Source organism: Oncorhynchus masou, chromosome 1 (assembly GCF_036934945.1).
Source record: "Oncorhynchus masou masou isolate Uvic2021 chromosome 1, UVic_Omas_1.1, whole genome shotgun sequence".
NCBI classification, from domain to species: domain Eukaryota; kingdom Metazoa; phylum Chordata; class Actinopteri; order Salmoniformes; family Salmonidae; genus Oncorhynchus; species Oncorhynchus masou.
In genome coordinates this window covers 31,590,106-31,617,490 of record NC_088212.1, presented here as the reverse complement: position 1 = coordinate 31,617,490, position 27,385 = coordinate 31,590,106, and the positions used below count along the sequence as shown (strand labels likewise).

The 27,385-nt window shown below is 40.4% G+C and overlaps 3 protein-coding genes across 6 annotated transcripts in view; all 3 read right to left on the bottom strand.

The window, feature by feature from the left end:
- The window catches only part of LOC135542020 (smoothelin-like), an 89,750-nt gene extending 83,077 nt beyond the window's left edge, over positions 1-6,673 (bottom strand). For all 4 annotated transcript variants that reach the window (XM_064968588.1, XM_064968608.1, XM_064968598.1 and 1 more), the window contains exon 1: positions 6,215-6,673. In XM_064968588.1, the coding sequence (XP_064824660.1) occupies positions 6,215-6,265 (51 nt within the window). In that variant the 5' untranslated portion in view covers positions 6,266-6,673. The remainder of the gene's footprint in view (positions 1-6,214) is intronic.
- Positions 6,674-8,767: 2,094 nt separating this feature from the next.
- On the bottom strand, positions 8,768-20,749 carry LOC135542015 (TRAF-type zinc finger domain-containing protein 1-like). The gene is made up of 12 exons (XM_064968573.1): positions 20,468-20,749; positions 20,062-20,098; positions 19,832-19,967; positions 19,642-19,695; positions 19,095-19,536; positions 18,599-18,898; positions 18,354-18,418; positions 12,408-12,662; positions 12,011-12,149; positions 11,191-11,398; positions 9,531-9,582; positions 8,768-9,439 (listed from the first exon to the last, which is right to left on the bottom strand). The coding sequence occupies exons 2-12, from the start codon at positions 20,094-20,096 to the stop codon at positions 9,401-9,403; spliced, it is 1,725 nt and encodes a 574-aa protein (XP_064824645.1). The 5' UTR covers positions 20,097-20,098; positions 20,468-20,749; the 3' UTR covers positions 8,768-9,400.
- Positions 20,750-21,048: 299 nt separating this feature from the next.
- On the bottom strand, positions 21,049-27,115 carry LOC135542003 (MOB kinase activator 1A). Its single transcript, XM_064968562.1, has 6 exons — positions 26,907-27,115; positions 26,181-26,347; positions 25,845-25,938; positions 23,568-23,701; positions 23,295-23,458; positions 21,049-23,042 (listed from the first exon to the last, which is right to left on the bottom strand). Exons 1-6 carry the CDS (start codon positions 26,918-26,920, stop codon positions 22,965-22,967), a joined length of 651 nt encoding a protein of 216 aa, XP_064824634.1. The 5' UTR covers positions 26,921-27,115; the 3' UTR covers positions 21,049-22,964.
- Between the last annotated feature and the right edge of the window lie 270 nt (positions 27,116-27,385).

Below are 27,385 nucleotides of genomic sequence, written 5' to 3'. Positions count from 1 at the left end.
ACTCTCAGAAAATAACACACTTTGACAGTTGGTGTCATCAGCTGTTGTACAATATCATATGAAACAGGAAAGCTGAATGCTGACTGCTCTGGGCCTTTAAGTAAACACCATTAAGCCCTGTCTCTAGGTGTCCTGTCCATCAGCATTTCTGTCTGGAAGATTTTATGACCAAGCCTGTTGAGCAACATTGTCTGTCATGTCACCTCCACCACAACTGGGATTTTTTTTAAAGGTAACGTCTGTTAGTGTTCAGCAAGGCAATACCAATCTGGCTAAAATACTTCTAAATGGGTGTCTAGACTCATTTAGAAGTATTTAGAACCAGGTGTCTAGAACCAGTAGCTCAAACTGCTACAAATACGTGCATCCTAAGGGGTCAAGGGGTGCATTGAGGAATGTGTGTGCTCATCAAAACAGTTCAAAATTCCCAAGCACTACTACGTGCTCACCAAACTACTATGTTAGTCTATAGAAAATTGACATTGACATGTAGGCTAGGATCTACCATACATCAAGCATAGACCTACACTGTCGTCTGAACATTTTGAGACTCACCTTAATCTCCATAGGTAAATTGTAGCCCATTTACATTCATCTTTAAGAAAACAATGTTTGAAAAATATATATAAAACAAAAATGCAGAATTGGGTGTAGATTTGGCCTTGTGTTTTAGGTTATTGTCCTGCTGAAAGGTGAATTCATCTCCTAGTGTCTGGTGGAAAGCAGACTGAAGCAGGTTTTCCTCTAGGATTTTACCTTTGCTTAACTCCATTCCATTTTTATCCTGAAAAAGTCCCCAGTCCTTAACGATTACAAGCATACCCATAACATGTTGCAGCCACCACTATACTTGAAAATATGGAGAGTGGTACTCAGTAATGTGTTGTATTTGCCACAAACATTACACTTTGTATTCTGAACAAAAGTGAATTGCTTTGCCACATTTTTTTTGCAGTATTGATTTAATGCCTTGTTTCAAACAGGATACATGTTTTGGAAATGTTTATTTTGTAAAGGCTTCCTTCTTTTCAAATTGTCAATTAGGTTAGTATTGTTGAGTAACTTCAATGTTGATCCATCCTCTGTTTCTCCGATCACAGCCATTAAACTGTAATTGTTTTAAAGTCATTGGGCCTCATGGTGAAATCCCTGAGTTTCCTTCCTCTCAGGCAAATTAATTTGGAAGGATGCCTTTACCTATGTATTACTGGGTCTATCGATACACCATCCAAAGTATAATTAATAACTTGCTCAAAGGGATATTCAATGTTTTCTTTTTTAACCATCTATCAATATGAAATTTACTGCTCGACCTTACAGATAATTGCATGTGTGGGGTACAGAAATGAGGTAGTAATTCAAAAATCATGTTAAAACACTATTATTACATACAGTCCATGCAACTTGTCACTTGTTAAGCAAATGTTTACCCCTGAACTTGTTTAGGCTTGTCATAACAAAGGGGTTCAATACTTATTGACTCAAGACATTTCAGTAAACATTTCAAAAACTTAGACATTATGGAGTATTGTGTGTATTGTGTGTAGGCCAGCGACAAAAAATCTCAATTTAATCAATTTTAAATACAGGCTAACGCAACAAAAAGTCAAGGGGTGTGAATACTTTCTTGAAGGCACTGTATTGGACTGCATAATTGCATAGGTGGCATAATTATGTACACTGTACAGCCTTACCCCATTTTATGGATGCACACTCCATAGGTATCAGCCTACTCAGTGACACCCACAGAATACAACTCCATGGAATAGCGTTTGCACAAATATTAGCATCATAGTTCTTATTGCAGAACTGACTATGCAAATCAGTGCCCCAGTCAACATTCATATTGAACTGTACGGCCTTACACCATTTTATGTGTGCACACTCCATAGGCATCAGCCTACTCAGTGACACCCAGAAAACACAACGCTGAAGAGTGCACACAAATATTAGCATCATAGCCCTTATTGCGGGACTTTGACACCACTGTGACGTGAGCCACATTAGCTAATGGCAATTCCACTGGAACAGAATGATGCTGGGAATCTGATTATATGCCAAACCAAAACAAAAGTTAAACAAACCTTACAACTCGATGCACAAGGATGACTTTTAATGTTAAATTTGTAATTAAAAACGGTGCAGATGCTAAGTTTGGTAACAGAATGATGGCACAAACCGTCACATGGATGAATCCCAGAACATACTCAAGTATGTGCTAGCAAAACAGTCCTGTAGCTTAGAATCCGCTTCATCTGACCACTTCCGTATTGAGCGTGTCACTGGTACTTCCCGTTTGAGTTTTTGCATGTAACCAGAAATCAGGCGGATATTTATGGTCAGATTTGCCAAAGGGAGGGCGAGGGAGAGCCTTGTACACATCTGTGTGTGTGGAGTGAAGGTGATCAAGAGTTGTGTCGCATATAGTTGCACCAATGACATGCTGGTCAAAGTTTATCAAACGGATTTCAGTTCCCCTGCATTAAAATCAGAGGCCAAGAGAAGCACCCAGTCAAGTACAAGGGTGGAGTGAAAACCTGCAAACTCTCGCCCCTCCTTGGAATGAGTTTGACTCAGGAGGTAAATAGACAGCTACGAAAAATATGACAATTCTTGGTAAATAGTATGGTCTGCAGCTTATCATGAGGTATTCTAACTTAGGCGAGCAAAAACTCGAGACTTCCTTAACATTAGATTGTGCACCAGCTGTTAACAAAGAGATACACCCCCCTTCCAGAGGCTGCTGTCCGGTCGAGACAAGGCATGAAAAAAAACAGGGATGTATATTATCCATGTCCTTGTTCAGCCACAACTCAGAAAAACAGAATATTACAGTTCTTCAGGTCCTGTTGACAAGATAGTCTCAAGCAGAGCTCGTCCAGTTAGTCCTCTAATGACTGTACGTTCGCCAATAGAACAGTGGGTAGAGGCAGTTTTTTTGCTCGCCAACATAGTCACATCAGGATGCCGGCTCATTTGCATCTTGTGCGCCGTTGTTTTCTCTTTAGAGTCTTGGGTATTAGGGCCTGGTAAGCAGAACGTCCAGAGCTGCCGACAAGTAGAAATTGTCATCCAAATCGAGGTTAGTGATCACTGTTCTGATGTCCAGAAGCTGTTTTTGGTCATAGGAAATGACGGAGACATTATGTTGAAAAAAAGTAAGGCTCAGCATAAATTCTTATTTTTTAAAATAGAGTAAAACGGCTGCTATCCACTGCAGCGCCATCTTATACTAGCTAGCCTGCAACGTAACATCCTGGAGTAACTCAAACTGCGCATGTTATGTTTCAATTGTCATGTGCACAGTGAAATGTCTTTCTCGCTTGCTATTTCCCAACACTGTAATGTATAGTACTATAGAAAAAAAAACAAGTAAAGAAGAACAAAAACACAAGAAATATAAATAAGAACAGGAGAACGTAAGCTAGCTATATACAGGGACAATGCCAATACCATATTTACAATGTGCCGGGATACTGGAATGGTAGGGTTAAATATGTATGGTCAGAGCAAACATTTTAAATAAAAAAAGAGTCAATGCAGACCGTGCGTGTAGCCATTTTGTTAGCCATTTAGCAGTCTTATGGCTTGGGGATAGAAAGCTGTTCAGGAGCCTCTTGGTATCAGGCAGCTCCAGTAACGCTTGCAGAGCAGCGAGAACAGTCTATGGGATTGGGTGGCTGGAGTCAATGAGACGCCATCTCAACCGACTTCATTTGGTTTCAATGCGATATTGAGTCTTCACATAGCAATAATTGGTGTCACGTGATCGATGGCTTTGTCCATTCATAAATACCAGGGGTATTCAACTCTTACCCTACGAGTTCCAGATCCTGCTGGTTTTCTATTCTACCTATTAATTAAAATTGCACCCACCTGGTGTCCCAAGACAAAATCAGTCTCTGATGAGAGTGGAACTGGCTTCGAGGTCCAGGGTTGAGCTCGAGGGATACAGTTGAAGTCGGAAATTTACATAGACTTAGGTTGGAGTCATTTTCAACCACTCCACAAATTTCTTGTGAACAAACTATAGTTTGGGCAAGTCGGTTAGGACATCTACTTTGTGCATGACAAGGAATTTTTCCAACAATTGTTTACAGATTATTTCACTTATAATTCACTGTATCACAATTCCAGTGAGTCAGAAGTTTATGTACACTAAATTGACTGTGCCTTTAAACAGCTAGGAAAATTCCAGAAAACGATGTCATGGCTTTAGAAGCTTCTAATAGGCTAATTGATATAATTTGAGTCAATTGGAGCTGCACCTGTGGATGTTTTTCAAGGCTACCTTCAAACTCAGTGCCTCTTCTTGACATCATGAGAAAATTAAAAGAAATCAGCCAAGACCTCAGGAAAAACAATTGTAGACCTCCACAAGTCTGGTTCATCCTTGGAAGCAATTTCCAAACGCCTGAAGGTACCACGTTCATCTGTATAAACAATAGTACGCAAGTATAAACACCATGGGACCACGCAGCCATCATACCACTCAGGAAGGAGACGAATTCTGTCTTCTAGAGATGAACGTACTTTGGTGTGAGAAGTGCAAATCAATCCCAGAACAACAGCAAAGGACCTTGTGAAAATGCTGGAGGAAACAGGTACAAAAGTATCTATATCCACAGTAAAATTAGTCCCATATCGACATAACCTGAAAGGCCGCTCAGCAAGGAAGAAGCCACTGCTCAAACTGTCATAAAAAAGCCAGACCACGGTTTGCAACTGCAGATGGGCACACAGACCTTACTTTTTGGAGAAATATCCTCTGCTCTGATGAAACAAAAATACAACTGTTTGGCTATAATGACCAATGTTATGTTTGGAGGAAACCGGGGGAGGCTTGCAATCAAAAGAAAACCATCCCAACCGTGAAGCACAGGGGTGGCAGCATCATGTTGTGAGGGTGCTTTGCTGCAAGAGGGACTGGTGCACTTCACAAAATAGATGGCATCATGAGGAAGTAAAATGTAGATATATTGAAGCAACATCAAGACATCAGGCAGGAAGTTAAAGCTTGGTCTCAAATGGGTCTTCCAAATAGACAATGACCAAGCATACTTCCAAAGTTGTTGCAAAATGCCTTAAAGACAACAAAGTCAAGGTATTGGAGTGTTAGAATCACATTTAGTAGTGATTACAGCTGGAAGTCTTTCTGGCTAAGTCTCGAAGAGCTTTGCACACCTGGATTGTACAATATTTGCACATTCTTTTAAAAATGATTCACGCTCTGTCGAGTTGGATGTTGATCATTGCTAGGCAGCCATGTTCAAGAATTGCCATTGATTGTCAAGCCGATTTAAGTCAAAACTGTAACTAGGCCACTCAGAAACTCCAGCCTTGTGTTTTAGGTTCTTCTCCTATTACTCGGTTTTAAAGTCACCTTTGGCTACATGGTGAAATCCCCGAGTGGTGTCCTTACTCTGGGAAGGACGCCTGTATCTTTGTAGTGACTGGGTATATTGTTAACTTCACCTTGCTCAAAGCGATAGTCAATGTCATTTTTTTTTTACCAATAGGTGCCCTTCTTTGCGAGGCAATGTAAAACCTCCCTTTTCTTTGTGGATTAATCTGTGTTTAAAATGCACTGCTTGACCGAGGGACCTTACAGTAAATTGTATTTGTGTGGTACAGAGATGAGGTAGTTATTCAAAAATCATGTTAACGCCATTATTGCACACAGTGAGTCCATGCAACTTAATATAAATGTTTTCATAATTGCACTTTCATAGTATGGGGGTAGTGTGTGTAGGCCAGTGGCACAAAATCTAAATATAATCAATATTACATTCAGCCTGTAACAACAAAATGTGGAATGCTTTCTGACACTAATTATTCCCCCAATGCAATTATGCAGTCTAATACATCCACAGTGTGATTTCAACGTTCTGTTTATTGTAAAATGAATTGGATTCCAATTTAAATTGTAACATTACAATTTATAATTCTAGTCCAAACATGGCATGATTACACTATTTGTATCCATATGCATCACTTAATGCGTGACTTATTTTGAAGGCAAATCGCAGATTCCACTATTGTGGCTAATCATTGTCGCGCCCTTTTCATAGGTACTGGGGATAACCTGAGATTCCATGCCCAATTATTCTCAGGTGTGTAAAAAAAAAAACTTTCATATTAGCCTCTAGTAAAGTGTAATATGAGCCGAAGTACCTACACAAATAAAGCAGTATTTATTTCACACCACACTCACCAGATTCCGAAGCGACGGTTCATCCAAAGTTGAAAACCTTTCAGCAGACATGTTCGGTCTTAGGCTATAATGACAGGTGAAAGGTAAAACGAGCAAACTCAACGACGAACAAAAAGCCGGCTTTTGTTTTGGAAACGTCCTTCAAACAAATAACTGACCTATCAATGTAATAACGTAGGCCAGTAGCATACAAATGCTGGCAACAATTATATCCCAAAAGAAGATCCAAGTCCCCTTTTGACGTGTCGGAATAGATGCTCCACCTGCTCGAATCGGAGTTTCTTCAAAGCAACTTTACAAATAATTTATGAGAGTCTGATCACAATGAAAACCCCTGCCTCAAAATAACTTTTGGATTATGTCAATAAAAAAACGATTGGAGTGATTGAGATTAAAAACATTTAAAAACCTCAACTCTCTGGCTTCCTTCACTTTTCTCTCACTCCTAAAATGTTTAGAATAAACGAACCAGAGTTTGAAATACAGAATCCCACTAGATTTGATGTCTGCCCCGCCCCTGAAATACTCATCGACCAATTGAATAACATATTCAAAACCGCGGCCCTTCGTGGGTACTCAAGATGTAATTATTAGTCAATAAGTAATAGACGTAAATAAGTTCTGAAAAAAAAAACTAGGCCAAGAGGACAAAAATATTTAGATAAACAATATCATTATGTTGCCTTCATTAGATACCATGTATTTTATAAATATTATCTAACAATTTTGAAATCCAATATCTACTAGATATGGTCAATAAAGTAGGCTATAATAAATTTGGCTTGGAAAATATTGTTTCGCCTAAACGTGATGGTATCTTTGGCTATATATCATGTGAACCTCATGAACCTCTTTCGTAGACATTCAGGTGCTGAATTGTTTCAAAGGCAGAAATAGATGAGTAGACCCTGCCCACCAGTGAACAATATGTGAACTACCAGAAGGCAACGCTTAACTTTTGACTTACACTGAACAAAAATATAAACACAACATGTAAAGTGTTGGTCCCATGTTTTATGAGCTGAAATAAAATATCATAGAAATTATCCATATGCACTAAAAGCTTTTCTAATTTTTCACACAAATATTTACATCCATGTTTGTGAGCTTTTCTTTGTCAAAATAATCCATACACTTGACAGGTGTGGCATATCAAGAAGCTGATTGAACAGCATGATCAATACACAGGTGCTCCTTGTGCTGGGGACAATAGAAGACAACTCTACAATGTTTGTTTTTTTCCACACAGCACAATGCCTCAGATGTCTATAGTTTTGAGGGAGCGTGCAATTGCCTTGCTGACTATGGAAATGTTCACCAGAGTTGTTGCCTGAGAATAGAATGTTCATTTATCTACCATATGCAGCCTCCATCATTTTAGGGAATTTGGCACTATGTCCAACCGGCCTCACAACCGCAGACCACGTGTTTGGCATCGTGTGAACGGGGGATACCTAGTCAGTTGTACAACAATGCCTTCAACGGAAATGTGTCTTCCGCATTTAACCCAACCCCTCTGAATCAGAGAAGTGCGGGGAGCTGCCTTAAATTGACATCCACGTCTTCAGCGCCCAGGGAACAGTGGATTGAATGCCTTGCTCGGGGGCAGAACGACAGCTTTTTGGTCACTGGCCTAATGCTATAACCACTAGGCTACAGTGCACCACATGTAGGTGGGGTTATGGTATTAGCAGGCATAAGCTATGGACAACGAACACAATTGCTTTTTATCAATGGCAATTTGAATGCAGAGATACCATGACGAGATCCTGAGGCCCATTGTCGTGTTATTCATCTGCCATCACCTCATGTTTCAGCGTGATGCATGGCCCCATGTCACAAGGATCTGTACACCATTCCACTTATTCCATGGCCTGCATACTCACCAGACATGTCACCCATAGAGTATGTTTGGGATGCTCTGGATCGACAGCGTTTTCCAGTTCCCACCAATTTCCAGCAACTTCGCACAGCCATTGAAGAGTGGGACAACATTCCACAATCAACAGCCTGATCAACACTACGCAAAGCAGATGTACTGCATGAGGCAAATGGTGGTCACACCAGATACTGACTGGTTCTGATCCATGCCCCTACCCTTTTATTTGTTAAGATATCTGTATTCTGAGTCATATACAGTCCATAGATTAGAGCCTAATGAATTTATTTCAACTGACCGATTTCCTTATGAATTATAACTCAGTCGAATCTTTGAAATAGTTGGATGTTATATTATATTTTTGTTCAGTATAATTGAGATTATGTTTAACCTATTGAATGAGGGATACAGCCAACACTGAACTGAAGAAATGAATGCCAATGGTCTGCAAACTAAACTTTTACAGGTGGGGAAAATAGAGGACCATTGACCAAGTACTAATTTTGAATCTCTGCAAATCTCACTCTCTGGTCATACTGCAGTAACCAATGTGATATGTGTAGGTGATGTGAAGGTTTCAAAGAATTTTAGCCTATTACAATTCTAGGATGGCCATGTGATGAATAAATACTTTGTATTGAGAACATTATTTTACATTAAGAGTGATCAACAAGCACATATGCATCAATACTAGGATTTATTAAAAGTATGAAGATGACATCAGTGTATTTGAATAAAAACACTTATAGGTGCAGTCTGAAATACAAATAATGCTTAGATAATGTATTTATTTGTCATTGATTTTCCCTTATTCAGAGAACAGTACAATTACTTTGTGGTGCTTCAAGATGTCTTACATATACTTTTTTTTTCTTTACATAGTTTTTTCAAGAATATAATAAGGTGGGTTTTAGATTCTATACAATTTATATTAAAAGTTTAAAACTGAAAGGACTACAATAAGCTTAAAGTTATAACAAAATATTGGAATCACAAAAATGTCAGTTTGACTGTTTAAAAAAAAAAGTATAAAGGTAGAGCGACTGATACATACCGACACACAGGCAATAAAGAGACGGGTCGTGTTTTAGGCCAACTATATTGGATTGATTCAACCACTGGTTGTGCACCACGTAATCTGCTGCGCAGTTGGGCATCAGTGTTAAACACCAACCTAAGCATGGTGAGACCTCGGAGGTGTCTTCAATGTTGTCAGCCAGAAACACCACTTTTAGCGTGACAGACCACAGCTCACACGAAAAGCATTTGGTGATTGCCTGGTGCTCTTCCCATCGACAGTCTCGACCTCACTCCTCGTCATGTTCTTTGTTTTGCTTCTTAGGCACCTAAAAATGAATGTGGTCACAGAAAACATTCAAATTTACTTAAAAGATGACCCCCATAGAAGCTCTAAAGAAACAATGATTGTTTGTTTACCTTTGATGGCCCTGCATTCCTTCTTCCCCCATTATTTTCTCTTAGGGGTGGTCTGGTGGATAGAGGTAAAATATTTAATTTAATTTGGAAGCATTATCATTAGGGACGTGCATCTCTCCTTTCATGAACGATTTGACACCTATCTAGATGCATTGGCTCCAATATGATACAGGAACGATACTTTTTAGTTTGAAATGATTCGGTGCAATTCGGTTAGAGGTGGATCTGTCTGCCACCAACAGGTGTTGCTCTAATTCGTACGGTTGTGAGGTCTGCAACAAAACAGGTGCCTCAGGGTAACTGTAGTTTGAAAGTCTCAGTCCCCGACCGCAGTTATGAACCATTCATTGGAGGGGTTTGTGTCCCTAACGAATGACGAAGCGTCTCAACGACCGGTTAAAATCCTTAGAGATACTGGTGCGGCGCAGTCGTTTATGTTGTCTGATGTGTTGCCCTTATCTGACGATACATACTGTGGTTCCAGTGTGTTAGTGCAGGGTATTGAAATGGGTTTTGTCCCAGTGCCATTGCACTTTGTGAAAGTACACTGAGTTAATCAGTGGAATATTCAGAGTGGGGGTACGCCCTATGTTGCCAGTGAAAGGTGTGACCTTTATAATGGGTAACGATATTGCCGGAGGAAAGGTAGTACCCGTATTGGAAGTATTGGATAAAAGTGACCAAATACACTAGTTAGAACTGGGCGGACCACACACTGTATTTTTGGTTAGTTAGTTAGCTGTTGTTAAAGTAGGCTAGTCTAGCTTAGGGGTGTTTTTGTATACTTATTGTTTCTTTCCTTGGGTCCAGCTCAGCCCCTTTTCCTGCTCCCCCCATTACCGTGTGTTTATAAATAAACCTGGAGTTTGACGGTAGATTTCTGTTGTCGTGGTTATTTCGTTCACACTTTTACTTTGTCACAATAATAATTTGCATGAGTTATGTTACGGGTCTCATTACCATCCCCCCTAGACTGTCGGGCCAAAAGGGATTCGTAACACATCCACTCTGGTAAACTACACAACTCCGGTAAAAACTTTCTACTGTGCATTCGGTAACAATGACACAGCAAACTACATAGGTTGTAACTAATAAAGCCTATCATTTGACATTGTGAAAGCCATTGTACAAGCATCTGAATGCTGAAGTGTCAGATATTAGAACAGGGGATAGGTCTACCTCTCGTTTGCGCGTGCAGCTGTGTCTCCTGCACAATGTACACAGTTGTTATCTGACAGTCATATGCAGAACATGCATGAAAGTTCGATAGGCTACTGAACTGAAGGCGGCATCAATTCAGTCACAACAGATAAGAGGTATTTTTGGAATAAAACAATGAGTAAAAACATTGGTAAATAGGCGATTTGTAAGGTTTGAGTCATTTTTCTCTAACCGATGCATGCTTAATGTGGATCGGTTTGGGCTCCTACATGTGCACTCATATATTAAACATTTGAACCAGGGAGCGATGTGTATTGGTCGATCGTTACATCCTTTAATTACCATCCCTATATTATACTAAAGAAAACGCTTAACACTAATTCTGTAACACAAAACATAATCCAGATATTAGGTTTCCAAACCATTTTAAATTATGTTTTTGTACCAAAACAAATTGTTTGTTAAAATTACATTATGGAAGGTATGTCATTGTTCTTACCCCACAGCTGCTGCAGAGTTGGATTTGTGGCCTTCACTGAAAAGTGAGTGGCCTCCATCTGTCTCTCTGCCATGCTGGAGCCTGTTCTTCACCTGGGGATCACAGTTTGAGATCTTCCCTGTAATGGGCAGCCCACTGTGGTCTCTCTGCCATTCGTTTGGGCTTCGCACCAGGGGCCTCTCTCTGTCCAGCCCACTCAAGGAGTCCACTTTAGATGCAAGCGAGTACACACACACAAAATTAGTCAGTCTCTCTGAATTTGATGTATAAATTTCACATAGCAGCATACCACCCTGCATCCCACTGCTGCCTTGTCTGAAGCGAAGTAGAGCTGGTCCCGAGATGGGAGCCTAGATGCTGCTGGATGTGGTGTTGGAGGGCCAGTAGGAGGCACTCTTTCCTATGGTCTAAAAAAATATATCCCAATACACTATGGCAGTAATTGGTACATTACCCTGTGTAGAGTGCAGTCTTTTGGATGGGATGTTAAACAGGTGTCCTAACTCTCTGTGGTCACTAAAGATCCCATTGCATTTATAGTAAGAGAAGGGGTGTTAACCCCGGTGTCCTGGCTAAATTCCCAATCTGGACCTCATACCATCATAGCCACCTTATCACCCCCAGCTTCCAATTGACTTATTCATCTCCCTCCCTTTCCCCTGCAACTATGTCCCATGTCATTGCTGTAAATGAGAATGTGTTTTCAATCCTTGTAAAATAACATAATAATATAAAACATAGGTGGATAGATGTCACCCAAGCAACATTGACTTTGTTAAAAATGATTGAGCATTGGTGAACATGGGGTTCAATGTCTTACATTGGTGCTTGAGTCTCCTCTGCACCTCAGGGGAGTTCTGTCCACAGCTCTCTTTTGGAGGAAGAGATGGTTTCTGAAAGGACACTTTGCTGACCTTATCCACTGAGTGAACAGAGCAGGGTCGGAGGTCACACTTATCCTGTAAAAAAAAAAAGTGTCATGCTCTACTCGATTACTAGGAAATTACTATGGAGCAACATGTTGGTAATTACTCAAGTATTATTGCACTGTTAATACACAGGTATAGGAGCAAAGTTACCAGATTTTCTACCCGTCAAAAGGACTTTTCTCCCTCATTTGTATTGTGACTAAGGACTTTTCAAAATTATTGGCATACACTCTTTGATCTTCAGTTCTTACAGTACTACATCTTGCAGAGCAAATAACATAGGCCTACCTGGTGGTGAAAGACAACGGCCTCCGCCAGGGCCACGCCACAGAACTCACAGGGAATAACCACGTCCCCCTCTAGTGGACTGGCAGGTGAACTGTAGGAGAGCGGGGAGACTGAAAGGGGCAAGGTGGGGAAGCTAGGGGTGTCAGGTGGTAAGTGCAGAAGACCAACAGCACCCCTAGCAATCCTGTCATCACAGCGTGGAGATGGAGGACGCTTGCTGAAAGATGCAAAGGCTGAGGCTGGACTACAGCCAGTCTGAAAGACAAAAACAGCCATGGTGGGAAAAATGTATTTCTGCTCACCAGATAGGTCAGGTGGCTTGCTACCTACCCTCAGGTAATTACCACATGATCCACACTATCAAATCAGCCCTCAGATAGAAAATGACTAACAGTTCTAAACATTTACATATTGTGGCATTCCACCATAACTATCGACGTTACATAATTGTGCATTTAAAAAGGTGCGGGGGTGGGATACCAAGTAGGGTTGAGTGATATTACCATAGTATCGTCTATCGACGATGATTGACAGGCATCGTCGATGGTGACGACATTGTGATGTGACGAACAATGGTTTATCCTATTTGAACTTGACTGGCAAGGGCAGCACACAAGTGACATTGAGTAATCTGCCTTGTCCTATTTCAATGAATCGCACATGTTATATTGGCCTACAGAACAGAGGAATATAGGCTAGACAGGGAGGCGCAAAATGTCCAGTCAGAAAATATTGTCTCTCTCTCTCGGGTGCATGGGCCTTATAGCTGAAACCGAGAATTTGTTTTAGAACAGACACAATCCGTTTGAATTCAATCCCTTTTTGTCAGAATAACCTGATTTTAAAACTTTGCATACGTTTACCCATAGAAAGAGTGGTCATAAAGGGACGTTTTGGACCTGAATGCCAAAACATTCATGAGATAAAGGTACATGGATGTCTCATGGTATGGTATGCAAAATAAGTCAACTTTGAACACCTTTATTTCCTGAATGTTTTGGCAGTCAAGCCCAAAAGGTCATTTTCTGAGGACTTCTACAATGGAAAAATATGTATGGAAGGTTTTGTTCAAATCAAAAGGGGTGCTGTCAAAAAGTGATTGAATTCAAGTGGATTTACCCTTGTGCTTAACTGTTTAAAAAAAAGGAGGCTATATTCCCTTGTCTCTCCATTTGATATTAATATGACTTTGGGCTAGGCTTTCATTGTTTTGTGCATGCATGCTTCGAATGGCTTAGGCTACTCTCAATCACAGCTTTATGCCCATTAAAAGGAGAAGTTTACCCAAAATCCAGAAACTCCCAAGTGATTCCATACATTGAAACTAGTTCAGTGGAGTTTGCTCTCTCCCTATCTTTTAGGATCCTTTGGTTTTCTGTCCCCATAAATACAGATTGGATATCTCGTTCATATCCATCGTTGATGAAGTGCTGGATACACACATACAGAGCAATGAAAGGTTGGTCGTATAATTATTTACTTTTACTAATATCGAATTGCTAATAACCATCTTCTGCATCTCTCTGTATCTTTATCAGAAAACAGTGATATTTGGTGCCTTCTTCCTTTGATTTCCAGTATAAAGTACAGCTAGGGACCGAATAACAGCTCTCTACCATATTTCCCCCCACTTTGCATAACTAACTTTACCTGCGATATGCCTAATTTAAAAATCAACTTTCGCTCCAGCTCCTTCTCCCCCCCCATTTAAAAAAAAAAGTGACTTCAAGCTCCACATAAGGGCATATCATGACATTTCTACGTAGCAGTGTCTCCCCATGACGGTGTACATGAGCATTACACTGCAAACGATTTAGGTGGTAAAGTACACCTTTAGTGGCTCAAAAGCGATAGCACATGACAAAAATAGCTCATTCGGCCGAACACTTTCAATAAAACGAATTTGTCCACATTTTGCAGATTTCTGAAACATAAAATTCACTGGCAACGGAGCAGAGCAAGGTCACAAGTCCCGTTTTTGCAGCCATTTCAATACAGCACTACAGGGAGAGAGAGGGCTAACTCCACTGAAATAGTTTCGATGTATGAAATCCCTTTGGAGTTATTTGATTTTGGGTAAATTCTCCTTTAAGAGGACGATGCAAAGCAATTATCCAGTTCTGAAGACCGTAGACTTTACTTCTATCCAGACCCTGATTTATAATAGTCCATGAGCCAAACCCACAAATGTGTGTCATCAGGCTCACTTGGGCCCACATTTCTTTTTATGTCCATAGAGTTGGAAAATGTGTGATTGCAGTGCAGCAATGTAGTAGAGGACTAGACACTTGCTAAATACATTACAATGTAAAATTCCATTGGAATGCCAATTCGTTTTCACCTGATGTGAGCAACAAACTATTATTTGTAGTTCATTAAAGTTCTTACTATGGGGCCAAAGCAGATTGGTCCGTTAATAGAATACTAAAAGTAATGTAATAAGCCAACAGGCACAACATTGGATTTTACGACACTGTAATGGAATGTAAGGTATTTGGGATACAGTGCATTCGATAAGAATTCAAGCCCCTTCACTTTCCCCCACACTTTGTTACGTTTCAGACTAATTCTAAAATTGATTCAAATCTACACAATAACCCATAATGACAAAGCAAAAACAGGCTTAGAAATGTTTGCAAATGTATTAAAAATAAAAAATTGAAATATTACGTTTACATAAGTATTCAGACCCTTTACTCAGTACTTTGTTGAAGCACATTTGGCAGTGATTACAGACTTGAGTCTTCTTGGGTATGACACTACAAGCATCACACACCTGTATTTGTGGAGTTCCTCCCATTCTTCTCTGCAGGTCATCTCAAGCTCTGTCAGGTTGGATGGGAGTGTCACTGCATAGCAATTTTCAGCCCTCTCCAGAGATGTCCGATCGGGTTCAAGTCCAGGCTCTGGCTGGGCCACTCAAGGACATTCAGAGACTTGTCCCAAAGCCACTCCTATGTTGTCTTGGCTGTGTGCTCAGGGTAGTTGTCCTATGGGAAGAAGAACCTTAGACCCAGTCTAAGACCCATCAAGGATCTCTGTACTTTGCTCCATTCATCTTTGCCTTGATCCTGCCACTGAAAAACATCCCCACAGCATGATGCTACCAACACCATGCTTCACTGTAGGGATGGTATTGACCAGGTGATGAGGGGTGCCAGGTTTCCTCCAGACGTGACGCTTGGCATTCAGGCCGAAGAGTTTAATCTTGGTTTCCTCAGACCAGAGAATCTTGTTGCTCATGGTCTGAGTGTCCTGTAGGTGCCTTTTGGCAAACCCCAAACAGGCTGTCACATGCCTTTTACTGAGTGGCTTCCGCCGGGCCACTGTATCATAAAGGTCTGATTGGTGGAGTGCTGCAGAGATGGGAGAACCTTCCAGAAGGACAACCATCTACACAGATGAACTCTGTCAGAGTGACCATCAGGTTCTTGGTCACTTCCCTGACCAAGGCCCTTCTCTCACGATTGATCAGTTTGGCCGCGCTGCCAGCTCTAGGAAGAGTCTTGGTGGTTCTGAACTTCTTCCATTTAAGAATAATGGAGGCCACTGTTCTTGGGGACCTTCAATGCTGCAGAAATGTGTTGGTACCGATCCTCAGATCTGTGCCTCAACACCATCCTGTCTCGGAGCTCTACTAACAATTCCGTCGACCTCATGGCTTAGTTTTGGCTCTGACATCCGCTGTCAACTGTGGGACCTTATATAGACTGGTGTGCGCCTTTCCAAATCATGTCCAATCAATTGAATTTACCACAGGTGGACTCCAATCAAGTCGTAGAAACATCAAGGATGATCAATGGAAACAGGATGCGCCAGAGCTCAATTTTGAGTTTCACAGTAAAGGGACTGCATTTTTAATACATTTGCAAAAATACATTTGCAAAAATATCTAAAAACGTGTATTTAGTTTGTTATTAGGGGGTATTGTGTATAGATTGATTAATATTTTTTGATTATTTATCCATATTAGAATAAGGCTGTAACGTAACAAAATGTGGAAAAAGTGAAGGGGTCTGAATACTTTCCGAATGCACGGTTTAGTCCTCATACTGAAAACAGCTACATCGTATGTCATTTTAATCAAATCACATCCATGACTATTCAGATGTATGTATTCATTTACCATGGTTGAAGATTAAATATTGCAATTGTTGATCGTAGCATCTTCAGAAATCAGTGATTCAGACAGCTTTCTGGGAACATTAACACATTTCTGTGAATAATCTTTATATATCTGGCACACATGGTTGTGTTTTCTACATCACTATGATGAGAAATTAAGGCTTGTCCTTGTTCTCTTGCTCAGTTGTGCACCGGGGCCTCCCACTCTTTCTATTCTGGTTAAAGCCAGTTTGCGCTGTTCTGTGAAGGGAGTGGTACACAGCTTTGTACAAGATCTTCAGTTTCTTGGCAATTTCTCACATGGAATAGCCTTCATTTCTCAGAACAAGAACAGACTGACGGGTTTCAGAAGAAAGTTATTTGTTTCTGGACATTTTGAGCCTGTAATCGAACCCACAGATGCTGATGCACCAGATACTCAACTAGTCTTAAGAAGGCCAGTTTAATTGCTTCTTCAATCAGCACACATTTTCAGCTGTGCTAACATAATTGCAAAAGGGTTTTCTAATGATCAATTATCCTTTTTAAATTATAAACCTGGATTAGCTAACACAACGTGCCATTGGAACACAGGAGTGATGGTTGCTGATAATGGGCCTCTGCACGCTGGAAACGACTGATTTAAAAAAAAAAAATTTACAATTTTTTTACAATTTACAACATTAACAATGTCTACACTGTATTTCTGATCAATTTGATGTTATTTTAAATAGACAAAAAAATGTTTTTCTTGAAAAACAAGGACATTTCTGTGACCCCAAACTTTTGAATGCTAGTGTATCTATACAATTTCCACTTGTCAAACAAAGTTGAAGATGTATCATGGTTTGCTTTTTAAATCCATTTATAACAGGTAATTATGATATTTAACAGGTCAAAGTTCTGAAAAATGTGCCTGATGAATCTAAGCTTTACAATGATATGACTAAAGTGTCTAAGTGAGCAATAGCTTGTTGTATACTGACTGTTTGTCATAGGGTAAAATCCCTATGGAAAAAAACGCATCTGATGGAGTGATGAAAGAAAGCGTGATAGCACAAAGAGAGCTACGATTGCTGCACTGCTATCCAACATTGTCCACCTCTAGAGACCTAGACATTCAAAGAAATCCCTGAGACATCGTCGGCCCCAAGTCAGCCCGACTGACGCCCTGGCTCATGGACTATAACCTAACTGACTAAGGTAAGACCGCCTGTGCATTATCAGTTGACTGTCACTTTGCTCCATCATGTGCATGAGACAGACACACACGCTCCACCAGAAAGGGATATTAGAAAATATTTGCCTGCACTTCGCCTCTGCCAAGGCTTTCAATAACATTATCATTCTTCCTGATTCATCCAGTTGTAGCATGTGATTTCACGCTATAGCATTACTGTGGTTTCAGCCGTTTTTATAGAATGTATTTTTGGAGGACAAAGCGGATGCCTAGTCAGTTGCACAACAATGCATTAAACTGAAATGTGTTTTCCCCATTTAACACAACCCCTCTGAATCAAAAGGGAGAAATACCATCGTACATCACGTTTTATAAGTACATAATCACAATAGGACAAAGGTTGACATCGCCCAATCCTAATACCAAGTGCAAGACAAAATGAACGGTGACCAAGTATGAACTGTTATCAGGAGGGAAAACTAGGAAATTAGACCAGAGGGAGTGAACAAAAGAGAAACATCCACAGGAAGGAAATAAGGGGGGGCTGAGTTTATAACTAACTGATGCAGCCTATAAAGGACATTTATTCCCAGGTCTCGTCAGACTCAGCCACCATTGAGTTAGCCTGACTTGTAGGCTAAGAGTCAAAAGATCCTTCTAACCTGGTGTAAAATGAGGTCCACTTCAGGAAACAGATCCTCACAGAACTCACAGGGCAACATGGTGTCTAAATAGGAGAAAAAGAGCAAAGGAATAATGGGTACAGTAGAAAACACAAGATTTATTCAGAAGAGGGGTGGAAGTGTCAAAATGTAAAAGGCAGAGGAGGGCAACATACTGTAACAGAAAATAATTCTCACATGAAAACAAACTGGGACAATAAGTGGTATTTTGTATAGTATCTCACCTGTCTGGTCAAGGTCTGTACTGGTGCCTGTGATGATATGTTGGTAGTTGTTTGGGGCAGAGATGGGAGAGATGAGGGAGCCGGTGTTAGACATCCTTCCAAGTTTGTGGTCCCAAACATCCGTCCACAAGGCCCCCTCTCCTCCCCCTAGATCCCCAGTGTCCCCATCACTCTGCAGGCTGAGGGCCAGCAGGTAGTCCAGGTTGGCAGAGTCCTCTCCCAGTGATTGGCCTGCAGGCCATGCCAATGATGCCATGCTGTAATTGTTGTTGGCCATCACTGATGCTTCCTGTTCCAGCACTGGGGAGGTAAAACCACAAGTGAGATATGTTTTTACAAAGCACACAAAAAAAATATTCCAATTAAACAATGTTCCACTTTAATATAGGCCAGGGAAGTTTGTCAATACCAGAATATAAATTCTAATATGTTTTTTGGAAAATGTAAAGGGACAAGAAAAGCTTGAACACTTTGTATGAGCCATTGGCTGACGTACAGTGGCTGAAGTCTGTATTCCTCGGGGCAATGTCCCCCCTTCCTCCCAGGCCCACTTGCCCCCGGGTGCTGTTGTGCACTCTGGCCTCCAGGGGCCGTGGTAGAGCCCTGCGGTCAGATGCACTGGCATTGTTGTTCTTGTGGCCTCCTCCCTCCTTGGCCCTCAACAGGTTACGGATGGAGTAGGCTTCAAACCAGGCTCCTGGGGACTGGGGTTCTGCTGGGCTGTGACTTGCCCGGCTGTTGTTCCTCTCTTGAGGAGGCGTGAGGCTACCACACCAGGTTGGGTGGACAGCCTGCTCCCTCAACATTACATTGCACATGCAGAATGGACAGGGCTCTGTGCGCGTACCACAATAATCCTCATGCTCCTTAGACTGACTGAAAACCACCTCCAGGTCACAGTACTGACATGGCACCATCCGCTGATTGCAGTCAGAGCTCTGAAAAAGAGAGGTCAGATAAAAGCCACGTCTCAGTTGAATTTGTAATACATGACCATCACGTCAGGTAGATGAGGTCTCCATCCTGATACAAGTTTCACATACCTGGTGGGATTCGATATGGCTTTTCTCAACCTTTAAACCACACTTACATTTCACCTGAAATTTAAAGAAAAAGTTTGAAGCCTCCTTTGCAACAAGTGTACAGCAACTTAGGGATGTCTCCCTAGCTTTGAATATGCTAACTTTTGACTAGCCTAACCACCTCCCGCCCTCTCCATGTTTAGCACTGTACCTGCATATGCTCCTGCTCCTTGTGCTGCTTAAGATCTGAACGGGGCACTGGCTCTTGGCACACCTCACACAGAGCAATATTCCGGCAACAGTGAATCTCATGAGTAGTGAAATTAGCCTCTGGAATGTCATGCTGACTAGAGTGGGAGAGAAAGAAAGAATGAGAGGGAAAGAGCCCTAATGTGCATTTATCCACATTGTCCCTCAACTTCCCTGAATATTCACACTTACCAATTGGCACAGAACGTTGTGCTTTCATCTGCCATGGCTTGCATTGAAATAAGAAGGAAAGAAAAAGGGGTTGAAATTGTCAATAGGCATTTGAAAAACTCTGGCGGCAAACAATCCCCCGAAAACCTGTGGCATCAAATATCGCCTTTTAAAACAAGTTTACTACAGAATGTACAGATAACGTTACAATGACCCACAACCCACATTATTGCTAGCTAGCAATCTGTCCAAACTAAATAGTAACGTTAGCTAGCTAGAAAACGTCCCCATTTAGCTAGTATCGTCATTTGGCTGACAATGACCATGCGAACATTGAAAGTAGCTAGCTATTGTTTCAGTTCGATGCTGGTAGTTTCGATTTAACAGATTGTACCGGTATCTATAAATGAGAAAGTCACATAGCTACCTGTGCGGAGTTCAGTCCCTTGTTTGTTTACTGTACTTGGCTAACGGAACTTCAGGTATCTCTAGACGATAGCTAAATATGGAGGGCGGCTTTAAATCGCCATTTGAAAAGCTAAATGTCAGAGTAAACTTCTAGGGTGACAATAAAACTATTTTGCTGCTAACTTTGTATGATTTTGACCCGAGCTAGCTACTTTCCAAGCTCGTTAATGCAAGTCATTTTTAGGGTGCTAGCTAGCGAAGTGAGAGCGTTTCTTGAAAGTACTAGTGACGCACAACTCTGATGCGCTAGTCATCGAAAGACAGTTGACCAATGAGATCACCCGAGTGGAATTTTCTCATTTGATCAATGGCACGTCCATATCCTAAATCCTTAACCCCTACCTTATCTAACCTTAACCCTTATAAATGTAAACTTCAATGGGGTAACTTCCGAATAGTAGATGCGATCTTACATCAAGCAAAGTTACCAAGAAAAGTGTCATTTAGTTTCCCTACTCTTTTTGATCCTTTGAGCAACCAATTAAATTGTTGTGAGGCTCTCGTACACAATTAAAACTTTCAAAACAGACACATGCAATCTCCACAAATTCCTTTTAATGTTTATCAAACTATTGTGCCATCAATACTGTAATTTCAGACACATTATTTTCTCTTTTCTAAGGCACAGTTTTGTTCACATAATGTACTGTAAATTATCTTATTTACAGCAGAGTATTGGACTCACAGTTGTAACATTCATTTCCCACAAATTAGGCTACCTCCAACAGGTCTATAACCATCTAAATATATATAAAAAGTCTAACCCTTTTTGAATTCTTTACTCAAAGTTACAATTCATTTTACAGCAATAAAAAAAATGTTTTTTTTAACTCTATGGCATTAGATATATGGGAGAAAAAGGTAGAGAAAATGAAGTAAATCTGTAAAATAAATCATGAGATCAAAATAAAAACCAAAAGTAGGCATCTTTTCCCCAAAAAATAAAACTACATTTGATACATTCCAGAAACATATGGAGTGTGTATGGTCTTATTATTCCCAACAGCTCATTACCCATGGGGACTAACTCCACATTCAAAATTACAATGTTGAATGCAATAAAATCGTTAAGTACACATACCGGCGGTATATTAGGTCACTTTATCCAGACAGATCAAACATATGAGCACATATTAGGAAAGATGATGAATATCACAAACATGCTGGGGTTTTGAAAAGACATGCCAATCTCACAACTGCTTAATGTTGACTAGTAGACCATATTTCTACAAGGATGTACTTTCCAAACTGGGGCCCAAAAGAGAGATAAGCAGTGTAACATGTATTTACATTGCCTAATATTCCATTTTGGTGATCAAAATTGCATGTGTCAAGGTGGCACAACAAACAGCCCTGCTGCTTTAGCCCTGTGTGCCAAGATTGAACATATAATGACTTGGGTGAATTAACGTGTCACACTCAGATAAGACAAATAACAGAAAATATCAACAAAAAAAAGTATATCCTGTACATTGACCTTTGTCATGTATCGGTGCAAGCACTATTGCTATTATTGCATTTTGCATACATGACTAAAGTAAAATTGTTTAATAAACAATAAAACAATGTTTGACTTGATACTGATATTAAAATTAAGTACCAGCATGTAGGACAAAGATATCCAAGTAATTTGACACAGTTAAAACATCAGAGGCACATGTGTGCTGTTTGAGTGAAATGACAGAATGACTCAAATCTAAATATTCACATTATACTACATTTCATTTTTGACATTTCATATACATTTTCAAATGTATCCTCTGATACTTTGATTGATTTCTCTTAAAATACCATATATTATAATGTCTAAGTAGTCAAGTAAAGCATACAAATATGATCACTGATTGTTTATGAACTATGGAGGATTATCTATTTCACAAGTATATCAAGTGTCACAGCAAATATTTATTGATCAATATTCCCTGGCTTTTGCAACTTCTTTTGCAAAAATCTACAAATCTAAAACCGTGTCAGACACAGATCCAAAAAACTGTATCGAAGTACATTATTGACCAAAACTTCAACTGAAAACACGAGTAAAAAAAAAAAAGAAAGCATGTAAAACTGTTTTAGAATATAGATATACTTTAAACTGACCCAAATCTTATAGGAAAGAAATGCTGGAGTCAATTTCAACTCTTTAAACATCTTGGTCGACAGTACAGGTCAGTAGGTCCCAATTATATAGCTTGTTTACCAAAATTACAAAATACACCTTTTACATACTACACTCTGGTATCTTTCGTGAAAGACTAGATAGAGCTCACTCTAACAATACAAGCTCTAAAACAAAGCGGACAGACAACTAGAGAGCAAGAAACTGGAACAGAACAACAAAAACATACAGGTAATGAATGGAGGGAGAAAGAAAAAGGCACAAAGTGAAAGAGTGGACAATTATTGAAACCCAGAGAGGTGGTAGGCACAGAGAGAGCGAGATGGAGAGAGGAAGGAGTTTATCTGTCCTTGGAGCCCAGCTTCTCAATGAGGTCCTGCAGAGGGGCCAGCTCACGACGATCAATGAGGTTGAACTCCTAAACAGACACACAACCAAGGTAAAAACCATATGTAACCGTGATAGGATATCAAATCAAGGTTCCTGCTATATTTACACAGGATAGTAACAATTACACCTGTTAACTGAATAATAATTGCACAATGCATCAATGGAAATATAATACTATATCCATGGAAGCATGAAAAACCCCTGTGATAGAATCATGACAATCATTTCTAACCACCAATAAAGAGAATATTTGATATTTCGAATGTATTAGCAGTGTCACCTGGACAAAGAAGATGAAGTGTTTGAAGGAGGTATTGAGGTGGGCCTCCTCCTGCAGCTGCATCACAGAGTCAAAATGCTGGTGGTAGATGTGGGCATAGACTCTGAACAGGCGCTTCAGAATGGTCTTGGCCACAGACATGAAGTTCTTAGGAAAGGGCACTCCTGAGGAGACAGAGCAGAGGAGTTCTATCATTGTCTCAAAGCCAAAAGGTCTAGGCTAAGGTTGTGAAGGTTTAAAATTCATCCGCACAAATGTGAATTTTCAACTAACCTATCTTGGAGGGGAAGAGTGTCTCATCATCCAGCTGATCCTGCACCCAGGTCATCAGGTAGTCTATGTACTTGGGAGCAGAGCACTTGATGGGCTTTTTGATGTTGGTGCCATCAGCCCAGTGGTATTCATACCTTGAGGGAGGTGAGATGGAATTTTAATAACATGCAATTCTCACTCCTTCTGTTTTTGGCACGATTCAACATCACTGATTGTTGGACAATGTCACACATGGCTTAATACTAGACCTGCTAAAGCAGTCATTTGGACTGCTCATGAATTAAACAAAAAATGTTACTCTGCCATTTAATTAAACCCCCTCTTTATGAAGACAAAATAAGTCTATATAACACACGGTAGTTGTTCGAATCTTAATATCAAAAACAGAACCCAGAGTAATAACCAGATTGAGGAGGGCATGTCATTTTTTGCAATGTTTCCTCCTCGTTGCCCTTCTTTTCCTGACAGTAGGGCCTGCTGCTCCCCTCCTTCTCAAGACAGTTGAAGAAAGTATTGTGCCCAGTTGATAATCACCCCGATAATTTATTCAAAACTAAACCTTAACTAAACCAAAACTAATTTCACACATAACAGATGAAAGTTAAGTATGATGGGTGAGTTGATGAACAAGGGGAAGTGAACATGCATCGTTATGTAATCCCTAATTGTGAATGAAGAACAGGGTGGGCCATTCTATTGTGTTGATCCATTATCATTTCTAATCTCAAAATGGTATGTACCTTATATCAGCCCACCAAATCCAAGCAGTCTTCTCAGTCTACTCTGGTCTACTTGGAGTACACAGTGAGAGCGTGAGGAATTTACAATGGCAAGAAGCCCAAGACAAATGGATGCACATGCTGTGTTAGCATCGCTACTAAATCTGAATGAAAATGACTCAGATGGCAGGGAAGAAATTAATCATGACATCTCTGATGATTATTCTTCTGAGCCTCAACCTGAACCACCAAAGCCTAAGCGCAAAAAAGCCAGAATGGTACTCATTGAGTAGGTGCCCGCGCCACCACCAAATGAAAACGGTGAAACGGGAGAGAGGAAGGGACAGCACCGTTTGGATAGAGCAAGCCGGTAACAATGCTACGGGCCGATTGGGAGCACAAAATGTATCTCTCTCAAAATCATTGTAATGTGGTTAATCTTAAAAACCTAAGTGAAAATAATTCAAACCTAAAAGACAAAATTCAGCCAGAGTGCGCCCTTTGATCATGGGAAAAGGCAGCACTTGAATCATTCCCACGATGAGTAGCTAGGCACGCTATGCTATGAAACCACACACTATTGCAGAGACTGATGTTACGGGCCACAATTGATATGGTGAAAACAATGTGTGGCAAGACAGGCACAGAAACTCACATCAATACCTTTGTCAGTTAAGACTGTTAGATAATTTATGCTCTGACTGAACAACTCAAAAACTCCCCAGCTTTTGCTCTCTAAATTGACGTTAGCTGTGAGGGCCGAGACGGCCATTCATTGATTTTTGTTCCCTATACATGTCGGGTGACTGTATTCACGAGGATATGTTGTTCTGGCTCACAATTCCCAAGCATGCAATGACATAGGGGACGTTCAGTGTTCTACGTGGCTATATTGATGAAAAACAGATTTCATACAGGATCAAAATGGTAGTCTTTTGCACAGATGGGGCTCCATCTATGGCAGGCAGGCCTCCCGATTAGAGACCAAAAATAGAGCAGGGGGAGGAACTGAGGAAGTGCCAAAACTAGATACCACTAAACTAACGACAGTACTTAAGTGGATTCAGTTGACAGAGGAATCAGTATTCAGAAAGCACATCAGAGAAGGACAGCTGATCTAGGATCAGCATCTCCTTTTATATCGTAACGAATAAGTTTGCATGATTAGATCAGCACACCTCTGAGATGCTTTGTGAATACGGGCCTCCTCCAGAAACTATGTATTTTGTAATGCACTTACATTGTAAAAACATGAAGTGAAACCAACACACTGAACCAAAGTTTAAAACTCGGGACCAAAATAAAACATGTCTATGTGGGGATAGTCTGTGCTGGGCTGACCATAGCAGTAGCTTATGGATAAATAAACATTTTCATCACTCTTTTCAGGCAATTTCAGAGAATACTAGAATTGAAATAGACGGCACATGCATCAAATGTCTGTATGTTACCCTGATGAAGGTTCTTTAGCTGAATCATTGGTCAAATAAATCCACAGCAAAGATAGATGAGTGTGCAGCTTCCTTTTCCATTTGAATTTTCTGTCTGCCTGTATTACCTGGGGCCGGCAGACATCACAGAGCAGCTGGTCTCAGTGCAGAACTCAGTAATGGTGCCGTAGAGCATGTTGATCTGATTAAAGAAGTCCACAGCTGAAACAGAGAGAAGACCAAAGGCCCATATTATTTCATGTAAGAGTACAAATGAACAGGCAACTAAATGCCCAATGACAAAGTACTTGATATGAAAGAGGCAATTACCACAGACTGAACAGTCAGACTCAAATCTCATCTCAGGCCACATATATAGACACTGTGCTACAGCCTATAGGCCATGAAGTCTGTGTCATTTCAATCTCTCATGCTCTCCTCCCTCAATCACCCCTTTCACTCACTATTAACAGCAATCCACTCATTGAGATCTTCCCCCTCTGGCAGCATCACAGCCTGTCTCAGATTCCCACTCCCCAGTGTTGCCTCCGCATGCTTCAACAACTCATACTGGTGGGAGCCCTCTGGGATGTTCTTCTTCGGCTTGAAGGTTTTAGAGGAACGACTGCCACTGGATGAAGGGATGAGGGGGAGATAGAATATCACTGTTGATATTACTCTAAGTTGTGGCTACTGTGATGAATAGATGGTAGCTATGTGCTCACTACTCAAGACATGAAATCATACTGTGTGAACCTTCCTGTTTAACACTTTCCTCTGATTAGCTGACTGTAACAAAACAGGAAGGCACCCAGGCTATCTATAATTGCTTGCCACTGACTTGTTTACTAGTTAGCTACATGGTAAAAAAAATGTAAATTATTAGTTCCCCTGATATGTGACACACATAGCTAGCTAACAATTTTGTTGTTATTTAGCTAATGTTCTCAACCCAGCTAGGAACGTTACGTCAGTGGCTAGTCAGTCACAAGCTAGCTACCGTTAACTAAAATGATCAATAGTTTCAACACATATTATGATAATCTGTGGTTACAGCATTTCTAGCTAGTCTTAGTCTGAATCGTAAATTATGCAAATATAGCTAACAGCATAGCTTGCTAATTAGCGAACTAGCTACGAGCACAACCCAACAAAGCTAACGCGTTAACTAGCTAGCAAACGTTACTTACAATAGGAAGCTCATCGTTGAAAACTCCGTGTGTAGACCAACGAATATCGTAGATATAAGCAAAACTGTCGTTTCCAAGGTTTCACTACTTTTTGGTGAAAATATAGTGTTTCTAGATTCCACTGCCCTGGTGAAAATTCTCCGAAGTTTGCAAACCTCTTACTTGTCAGTGTGTTGTCGTCGTGCAAGATGTACGGAAAAGAAAGAAAAATTGTACGTAACTACGTAGATAGCGCAACATTTTCTCTCGCGAGAATCTTCCTCGGCATGTTGACGCCAGAGCGGTAAACAGGCAACTGCCAAAATAATGGAAGCACTTGAGTCAAATATAGATATAAAGTGTATTGAAAGCAAATGCTTCCACACAGATGTGGTTCCTAAGTTAATGTATATGTATATATCCTTTTTTTAAATGTATTAAAATACTGGACAGGCCATTATTTTGGCTACCACTGCTACCTCCATAGGATGACAATGAAC